Source organism: Vitis vinifera, chromosome 19 (assembly GCF_030704535.1).
Source record: "Vitis vinifera cultivar Pinot Noir 40024 chromosome 19, ASM3070453v1".
Lineage (NCBI taxonomy): Eukaryota > Viridiplantae > Streptophyta > Magnoliopsida > Vitales > Vitaceae > Vitis > Vitis vinifera.
Window position 1 is genome coordinate 13,092,573 of NC_081823.1, and position 10,295 is coordinate 13,102,867.

General features: G+C 36.2%; 1 protein-coding gene across 1 annotated transcript; it reads right to left on the bottom strand.

Annotated features, from left to right (window-relative positions):
- Window positions 1–1,972: 1,972 nt before the first annotated feature.
- On the bottom strand, window positions 1,973–3,439 carry LOC100256700 (probable glutathione S-transferase). Its single transcript, XM_002265074.5, has 2 exons — window positions 3,087–3,439; window positions 1,973–2,454 (listed from the first exon to the last, which is right to left on the bottom strand). Exons 1-2 carry the CDS (start codon window positions 3,399–3,401, stop codon window positions 2,110–2,112), a joined length of 660 nt encoding a protein of 219 aa, XP_002265110.1. The 5' UTR covers window positions 3,402–3,439; the 3' UTR covers window positions 1,973–2,109.
- Between the last annotated feature and the right edge of the window lie 6,856 nt (window positions 3,440–10,295).

The window sequence follows — 10,295 nt, forward strand, 5'->3', positions numbered from 1 at the left end:
CTTGGCTAATTGTGTTGTATTTTGGTTATTAATTTGAAAATTTTGGATTAAGATTTATAGCATGTGAGATGTTTTTGTTAGGTTATATTTGTTAATTTATGCCCATTTTGATTGACAAAATTTATCAGACTAATTTGAAATTTGAATTTGAGTTTGAATATTTGTTTGGGATTTTGTACATCTTTGGATATTTACATTTGAGCTATTTTGTTTTTGCATGGGTTTATTTTGCAAATTCTGTTGGCTGAATACAAATTTATGACACGTGGAGCACGAAATTTTATGGAAGAAAGTGAGAATCAAAAGGTTGTAGGAACACATTAAACTTGTTATAAGCTTATTTTGGTACACATTTTATTTCCCACTTTTATTTGATTTTATTTCTATTAGTTCTTGTAAATATTCATTTGTATATATTTATTGAGTGTGTACAGAATTGAATATTTAACAAATCAAAATTTTCATTTAAATAAGAGGAATAATTCAGTAAATATGTTCTAATAAAATAATAATTTTAAAATATTCTTCTTCATAAAAGAAAGTTTTTTTATTAATAAAAATTCATAAAAATGCTTTTAAAAAAATTCAAAAAAAATTGTTTTTAATAGAATTTGATAAATTATTTTTAATAATAATTGTCCAAAAATGTCTTTGTTTAATAAAAATTGTCCAAAAATTGTTTTGTAAATAAAGTTGTCCCAAAAATTCTTTTGCAAATAAAGTTATATTCTTTTTAATAATTTGTACAAGTCACTTTTCTTAAATGAAAACAAATTGAAATACTTTTGTAAATAAAATTGTAATTTTTTTGTAAAAGCGAGTAAAAATCATTTTTGTTACCAAATTGAAATTTTGTAATAAATTATTTTGATATAATAAGTGAAAATAACTTTTTTGGAAAATTAACTACAAATTAAATTGAATTAAATCATTAATTAAAAATAAATTGAAACTTCTTTTCTGTAAATAAAAAAAATTAAAATCATTAATTTAAAATCATTTTTAATAAAATCCTTTGAAATTTCTTGAAAATTATTTTTTTAATATTTTTTTATTTAGTTCAATAAATCATTTTGCATAATTCTCTTGTTATTTATTTTGTATATTCTTGTAATTAGATTTCATCATTATTTTTATGTATATTGATTTTCATCATGACTTGCACATACTCATTTGCATAATTATTTTTCTTGGTATCCATAATTAATTAATTAATCATCGCAATTTCCTTAATTCATTTAGTAGAGGTCGTATGTATACGAGCTTAGAGGGGTGTTACAACTCATTACCATACCTTCCCAATATGTAACGGAGGACTCAAACTCGATTTTTCACAAACTTGTTTTTACTTCAAGAGTCACACTTAAGGTTTTTCTTTTTTATTTTGTTTTTCCCTTAAAAAATAAAACAAAAATCAGTTGACTTCAAGTCTTTTTTTTAAAATCATATTTTTCACCAAATAAATAAAAAATGAGTCTCGCTGTCGAGTGGAGACGCACATAAAAAACGTAGGTCCACACCAATATATTATACTATTTTTTAATTTATTTATAATTTAAAACTAATTTCATTTTTTATAAGACCTTAATTAAATTTCTATTAATTAAATTTAGAATATTTTTACAAAATCAACATAGAAAAATTATTTAAAAAAAAAACCAACTTTAAAATAACTTGCCAAACATCCTTATTTTATAAAATTTTTAAAACATATTTTTATTTGTTTAACATAAAAGCAACTTTCAAAAACAAACATTATGGAACGTGATTGAACTTTTCTCTTATTTCTTTTTCATTTTCTTGTTACTTAAAATGACCGACAAAGGAAGATGAATTAAATTATTGAAGAACATCTTTTGCCAAACATATTAGTTAAAAAAAGTGATTTAAAAAGCGGGCCCTAACCTATTCTGGAGCCCATGATATCTTTGTACGTTACCATAAAAGGCCACACGCCACACGCCTCAGCAAACCCACCAACCCTCAGAAAGGGGTTTCAACTGCAAATAGTAACCATACAATTTCAAAGCAAAAAGCCAAACACTCACATAAATCTAATATTACCACAGCAACACTACTAAATAGTTAATAGCCCGTGATGTTTCCTTTTTATTCTATGCCAAGCTTCTTTCTCATCCCCATAACAAAGCCATGGACCTTGTGTGGGTCTTCCAGAGAAGACGACACGCTCTCCTTTTCCATGCACCTCTTGGTCCAAGCTATCAACTTGGGACACTCCGCCTCTATGCTGAAGTTTCCAAAGCTCTCATATGCATGAAACCAGCAAGAGAAGGTCACCAGAGCCACATCCACAAACCCAATTTTTTCACCGCCGAAGTAAGGCTTCTCTCCAAGCTCTCCTTCCAGAAGCTTGAGGCACTCTATGAATTCCTTCTTGGCTGTTTCCTGCTCTTCTCCTTTGGTTGACCATATCTTCCTTCCAAGTTCATAGAGCTGTGGAAAACAATAAAGTCAAAGAGAGAAAAGGGTTATTTTTTTGGAGCATTTCATCAAGTTTCAACTTTCTGTATAGTTGGACAAGTTTATTAAGGACCCTTCAGCATAGAAATCTCATATACTAGGAACAATTTAAATGAAGGGCCGGTGGAAGAAAAATATCAGAATCAGTTGAAAGAATGTATCATTTGCTAAAGCTTTTCCCCTCAGTGTGGGTTTTAGAAAATGAGAAGAAAGAGATCAAAGCAACAAAACATGTATTAAAAGAACTGCTCTGCAAAATGTTGAACATCAGGATAACAAAAAAAAACCAAACACTGCTTTAAAAACTGGTTTTTGGATCCCCTTTCTTGAGGGAAAAGGCATTCTTGAGATCTGCTTTTTTGGGTGGAAAGAACGGACTGAAAACCCACATCAGAAATGCAAAGTGGAGTCTTGTTGGACACACAGCAAGGAGAATCAGTAAAGTTCTAGTTTGAGACCCCAAGGCCCGCAAAACTCAATGTCAGAAGAGAATGTGTGAAGAAGAACCCAGCATTTTGGACAAATCCCTCATCATTATCAAAATCTGAGCCAAGCGCCATGAATCAATGGCAAAAAAATGCTTTAAATCAACAGCAAAGACATACCTTCTTGTCTACGTAGTCCACCCAGAACCTGGCCTGAGCTCTCTGGTATGGGTCACTAGGCAAAAGCGGAGATTTATCGTGCCAAACCTCATCAATATACTGAACTATTATCAGAGACTCACAAATGGGCTTTCCATTGTGGATCAGAACCGGGATTTTCTTATGAACTGGATTCATCTCAAGAAGCAGAGGGCTCTTGTTCCTAAGGTCCTCCTCTTTATATTCATACTTGAGGCCCTTCTCTGCCAGGGCAAGTCTGACCCTCATACCAAACATGCTAGGCCAGAAATCCAACAAGATAATCTCATCTGCCATTGCTCCTACTGTGATCAATATGATACAGACTCAAGTATTGATGAACAACCCAAGGGATATTGTCAAGTATTTATAGCAAATCTCAGAGAGTGAGTCAAAACCTTGGAAATTTCTAGGAGGTGGTGATGGCGTGATGCTTCCTTATCTCAGCATGCACTTTCCTTCCATATTATATCCTTATCTCAGTTTTCTTTCTTGGAAAAGTTGTGTTTTCATGGGCCAATATGGTAATAATATTGTTTTTGGAACCCAGGTTTGTGAAAGTTGAAAAACATTTGTTAATGTGGAAACTTATATCAGATTCATGCACTCTGAGCCGGTTGTATTTTTTCTACCGAAATTGCCCCTCCAGGTATCCACGTCAGCAGCCCATCTCAGAACGGGCTGAAACTGAACCGGTTGTCTTGTGCAAAATCAAATATTGAGCTTCCCACAAAAACACCCTAGGCGACCGACCGTTCATCCTCCCTTTCTCTCATTTGGTACCCATTCCAAATGCGTCGGAGTTTCGAGATGCAATCTATTTGATGTCTTTGGTTGGAAAATTTTGATATTCTTACAAAAGGAATAGTCCAAAACACATGACCGTAGTATGCACAATTGAAGATTGTCCTTGGAAAATCACTACGTGTGCAATAGGGGACTCAAACATTGTTCAAGTACACACATTCCGAAATGTGCATAACCATTGCTTGGAAGATGTTGTCTTATCTCAGCCTTTAGTGAGATCCACTCGTGCATCGTTGGTCATTGATGATGTCATTCGATCTACTCCTGAATACCAACCACGCCAAATTTGTAAGGACTTTGTAAGGCAACATGGCATCCAATTAACTTACCTACAAGCATGGCAAATGAAGGAGAAGGCTAAGGAGCGCATTTATGGACAACCCAAGAATTATTACAAATTGTTGCCATGGATGTGTGAAAGAATGCTTGCAACAAATCCGGGATCGAGTGTTGAGTTGAGTTATTTCGATGACGACCATTTTGAGAAGCTTTTTGTTGCTCATTCAATATCTATCGAAGGGTTTGTAAGGGGGTGTTGACCAATCATTGCAATTGATTCGGCCCATATGAGTGGGCCTTATGGTGGTGCTCTATTTTCGGCCACCGCCTATGATGCTAATGACTCCATGTTCCTCTTAGCCTTTGGAGTGATGAGCTCGGAAAATTATGAAGATTGGTTATGGTTCTTGGAAAAACTGAAGATAGTTGTGGGAAACAAGGAAGTTATTATTATCTTAGATAGACATCCTGCTTTGCTTCGTAGTGTCCCTAAGGTGTTTGGCATTGAAAACCATGCTTATTGCTACCGTCACCTGAAGGAGAATTTTAGTAGTTTCTTGTCCAAGCATAACACACGAGGGAACAAGGGTAAAGAAAATGCATTGCAATTCCTAGATAGCATTGCATATGGAAGGTTAGAACATGATTATAACGTTTCCATGTTTGAACTAAAAAAATACAACGAGGCTTTAGCCACATGGGTGTAGACCCTCAATTTTGTCCCTTTAGTACATGTCTTTAAGTTCGTTTTCAGTGCTTCAAAATAGTTCCTTGGTGGCCCATTACTACTCGTACGACTTACCTTTTTCTGAGTCACCTCGGAGACTTTGGTTGAGGGATTATTTGATCCCATATTGTGACCCTTGGCAGCCCTAACTTAGACTTAGGTTTTTCTTGTTTTTTTTTTTTTAGGATAGCTTTTAGATACACTTGGCCCATTAGGACACACCCTAGGTCACCTTTAGATGTTTTTGCATGGTTTGCATGGTTGCATGGCTCGTGTTTTTGCATGGTTGCATGACTCATATTCTTTTGGTGGTTACATAGCTCGTATGGCTTGCATGTGGTTGATTTTTTTTATTTTTGTTTTTAATTATTTTTATTTTTTATTTTTATTTATTTATTTTATTTTTTAGATGTGTGATTTAAATTTCTTTTGATTTTCAATTTCATGATATTTATTGATTTTAATCTTTATTCTATTTTGTCTTTATTTTATTCTTATTTCTATTTGTATCTTTGTTTATTTATTTATTTATTTATTTTTTGGGCATGAGGAAACGGACCGCCATTTATTTGGAAGGAAAATCAACAGAATTTTGAAAAGAGGAGATTTTATTTTTAGAGGGACAGCACATATACTTCTTCCATAGGGGGATCGGCTACAAGAAGGAAAGAAAAGAAAGAAAGGAAAGAAAGGAGAAAAGGAAGTAGGATTTTCCTTTTCAGCAAGATGGTTTCTTTTTGAAAAGTGGGACTGGCAGCACGCATAGAAAAAGGGATTTTTTTTTAAGAAAACCAGGGGCATGCATTGGAGAAAACGGTTGAAGAGGAGAAGAAGAAGGAAGCACAAGAAAACCAGTGGAGATTTTCTGAGGATAGAAACCAGTGCAGATTTTTTTTATTTGTCAGAAGTAAGCATTCCCAGGGGGGGGATTCTTTGGATTGCTTTGGGTGAGAAGAACAGGGACTGAGGTACACGAGTTTCTAAAGGATTTGGGAGAAGGAATCATATCTAGAAGAAAGGAATTGAGTCAAAGCTGCCGGGTATGCTTCTTGCTACTTTTTTATTCCCGTTTACATTCAATACTCCATGATCCTCTGACCATTTTTGAATATTCAATCTTTGCTGATTGGTGTGGACGGTAGGTCCACAATTAGTTCTATTGAAATTGGTTGTTTCTTTGTTTATTTAAGACTTTCGTTCTTTTCAATGTCATTAATTTCTTATGAGAATAATATGCATTTGGGTCAGTCCTTGATTCTGATGATGGAAATCCTACCTTGTTCATGTTGAAAATCTGTTTTAAATCACTCCTCTATTCTAAGCCAATGGATTGAAATATGAAATTGTGGCTTTTCTTGGTTATTTTCCTCTTCTTTCTGTGTTTCTTTTTTTTGTTATTTTCTTCTATTTCTGGCCCACACCTCAACCAACCCTATTCCCGATCTTCAAGATTTATTAACGTTGATTCAGAAATTTTTGGAACTATGGAAGAGAATTTAGGAAATAAAGAGGTTCTTGAGAACTGTTCTAGTGAGCTCGCTTTCTGCTAGCCGTCTGCATGGGGATGTTGTAATTGGGGAGCTTTTGGCTAAATGGCTTCTGAAACTTCAGCCTGTGACTACTTCTCCTTATGTGTTATTATCAAACTTGTATGCTTCAGATAGGAAGTGGGCAAATTTAAAGAACCTGTCATTAGCAGGCAACAATTTCTTTGGCCCAACTACAGACTCAACTTCGAGGTTAGAATCAATCCAGTCTTTAGATTTCAGTTGCAACTCCTTTTCTGGTGATATGGCAGCATCATTGACTGTTGAGTCTGATATGGAATACAATTGGAATGCCAACATTGAGATATTTGGAAGAAGAGGTCCTGCTCCCGGAGTTAGACTTGGTGGGGTGCTTGGCGACTCACTTACCAGAGTTGCAAGAAAGCAAGCAGATGCACTTTTGTTTGCAGAGGCCAGGAAACAGAGTCTTGATTCTTTGAAAAGAGAAGATGGCATTTTGCTATAGAAGGAAAAGATTACAGCTCAAGTTACTAGAAGTGGACAGAGGCAAAAGATATCAGTATATGATCTAATTCCAGGTGATATTGTTCATCTTTCCATTGGAGATCAGGTCCCAGCTGATAGACTTTTTGTTTTAGGATTTTTCTTTGTCGATAAATGAGTCCAGTTTGACAGGAGAAAGTGAGACGGTTCATATGAATTCTGAGAATCCTTTTTCTCTTGTTCAGAACTAAAATTCAGGATAGGTCATGCAAAATGCTTGTGACTACTGTTGGGATGAGAACCCAATGAGGTAAATTGATGGCAACTCTTATGAAGGATGATAAGCCTACTGCATCAAACTATCTGTCCATAGCTGCACTGCCAGTGGGAGAGACAAGGAAGGAGATGGATTTAATACTTCAAAAACGGAGCATTTAGAAGTTCGGATGGATCTTACAGATGACTTATTGCACATGGTTTCCTTTTCTTGGACTATATTAATCTTCGTCGAGCTTCTACAGTCTGTAAGTAGTGGCGAGCTGGTAGTTCTCATGAAGACTTCTGGAGGTGTCTGAATCTCGAAAATCAGAACATATCTGAAGAACAGTTTGAGGATATGTGCCGTAGATATCCGAATGCCACTGAAGTGAATATTTTTTTTGGTGCTCCTTCAATTCACTCGCTGGTTATGACAGCAATATCTTCTTTAAGGAATCTGGAGATCTTAACCTTGGGGAAAGGAACATCAGGTGATGCAATTTTATTTTATTTTTAGCCTTGGCTGATTGTTATATACTAAAGAGACTTGAAGCTGTTGAATTCTCGAATGCCCTGTACAAGAGCTTTTTGGACGAAGACCTGATTTGACCAGAGAAGCTTTACTCCAGGACATGTTTTCAAATGCAAAAAGACCACAGCAAGACGATTGCATCTGGCCAAAGAGTTGCTTACTTTTCTTGTTGAAGCTCTAAAGTATTTTGCTGAGACCAAAGAAGGGACTTCTGAAAAGGTGCTCCAGTTCTGTGGAGAAAGTGCAGATCCTAATGTCCAAACCTCTCAGTTTGTTTCCATGAGATGAAGGAAGAGGTGCAAGTCAAGATTTAGTCTTGCTGCAATTTCTGATGTCGAAACTGCCAATAATTCTGCCAGCCTACAGAAAATTCCAATATCTGTTTTGAATATTGATGAAAAATACATTGCATCAAGGTTTTGCTGTAATCTGGAGAAGTCATTATCACCATTATTTAAGGATGCAGCATACAGAGATTTTGACCTCAATTTATCACTCAATTGGCAAGAGATCGTAAGTGCCTTTGATAACTGATCAGTGGCTGTTTGAGGCGCCAAGTATGTGACTAATGATTATGTATCAGTGACAGAACTGACTTCATAGGCTACCTACAGAATTTAACAAAGAAAAGAAAGCCGGGAGAGAAATCTGATGCTGAATTCAATGGCAAGTCCAAAGGAATTCAGTGGCTGTTTAAGATGACTTTTATGGATGAGTTCAGTAGAGAATTGAAAAGAATTCAAGTGGTTGCATATGTGGGTGAGACTCAATTGCGTTAACGGGTACTCTTGATGGCAGAAATTTGAAGGGAATGGGGAAAGCTCATTAACACATTGGGGATCTGCACATGTTCTGGCTGCTTAACTTGATGATCAGTTTTATGGTGACATTATGAAGAATCTAATTGAAACAGTGGAGGATCTTGTCAGATGGGGGATTTATACAAGGCGTTTTGGACATCATAACAACAGGGGTTGCAGATTATGTAGTTGGAAGTGTCATGGCCTGTGACAGTTCTGTTTTAACGCCATGATAGAGAAGAAGATCCTTTTAGTTGTGAATGTGGGAGCATTGGATATGGTGAATTCTGAAGCCAAGATTACCATACTTTCTCATTTACTGAACAGAAATATTCATGTACACAATGAGCAAGTATCTCTTATTCGAACATATATGTAAAAAGTCCAAAAGCTTCAATGTTTTGACCAAATCAAATGCTTTTGTTTCTCCATCATCAGAGGCGTTGACTCTCACAAGAAGGCGCACTCATGAACAGCAGCTTGAATTCCATGTCACAGAGGTTTTGGAAGAGGCTCGAATCATTGAGGCTAAGCACAAAAGATTGCTGGATTATCTGCTGGTGCATTACTTTTGGAGTATCACATAAAATCTCACTGGGATTTTGTCCTATGGAAATCATTAAACGGCGATAACAAGTCAAGCTGGAGTTTATCTGCGGGTTGATGAACTCATTGAAATTGCCAAACTCCTTGGATTGAATTCTCAGGGTGATGTATCAGCTGCTGAAGCTGTTGTTGCTGGTGATCTACAATTGGCATTTGATCTCTGCCTTAGTTTGGCAAAGAAAGGACATGGTCCCATTTGGGACTTATGTGTTGTTATGGCAAGGGGTCCTGCTCTTGAAAACATGGGTATAAACTCTCAAAAGCAGCTACTGGGTTCTGCCTTGAATCATTGTGACGAGGAATCCATTGATGAACTGCTACACGCATGTGAAATCTATGTTGTTGCACTGCTGGTGATGTTGAACCGAGGGAATAAAGAGTACAGGTTTAGGGATTACTCCAACTGACTCCATAATCATTTGGTGAATGACAAGAACCAGGGCTGGATCAAGAATTGTTTGATAGATATCGACATTTGTAGTTGCCTCGGGAAAGAGATAAATGACGATGTTGCTACATTCCATAGGAAGAATTTGTTTCCAATCCAGTCGAGTCACAACAAACCAACAGCCTAATGTTCCTAACGTTGTGTAGATCCCATGGAAGAGGCACATCCTGAAGAGCATGATGAGTTTACTGAGAATGGTAATGGTAAGGAAAAAGATTCCAACAATCCGGCAGATGAAAGTTTTGAAGAGATAGAATCTGGACAAGTGGATGGAAAATTTGAGAGGGATGATCTGGGAAGGGTAATGAAGACAAAGCTGACATGGATTTAGAGGCACCAAGGAAAGGTGTCTTGGGATCTGAAAATTCTAACTTCATTAGTGATCATATGTTCAATGCAAAATCTGTGACGCAATCAAAGGATGACATGCAGGCTGCAAATTCAAGAAACGTGACACCAGAAACCCTTTTTGCCTTCTCAATTCTCATGTTGGGTGCAATTTCAAAGAGTATTGCTACTTCTTTGACATATCTAGCAATTAGGTGTAAGATCATGGTTCAAGCAGCATATCCAAATGACGGTGAAGCCTAGAAAGCTCCACAGAAATCCCACAAAATAGTACATGATGTTCTCTATGTTATTTGGAAGAGAGAAGGTGGACCGGGGTTCTTTAAGAAATTGCAAGCTTAGATCCTGAAAACCGTACTAAACTCAGCATTGCTTTTGATGATCAAGGAGAAAAT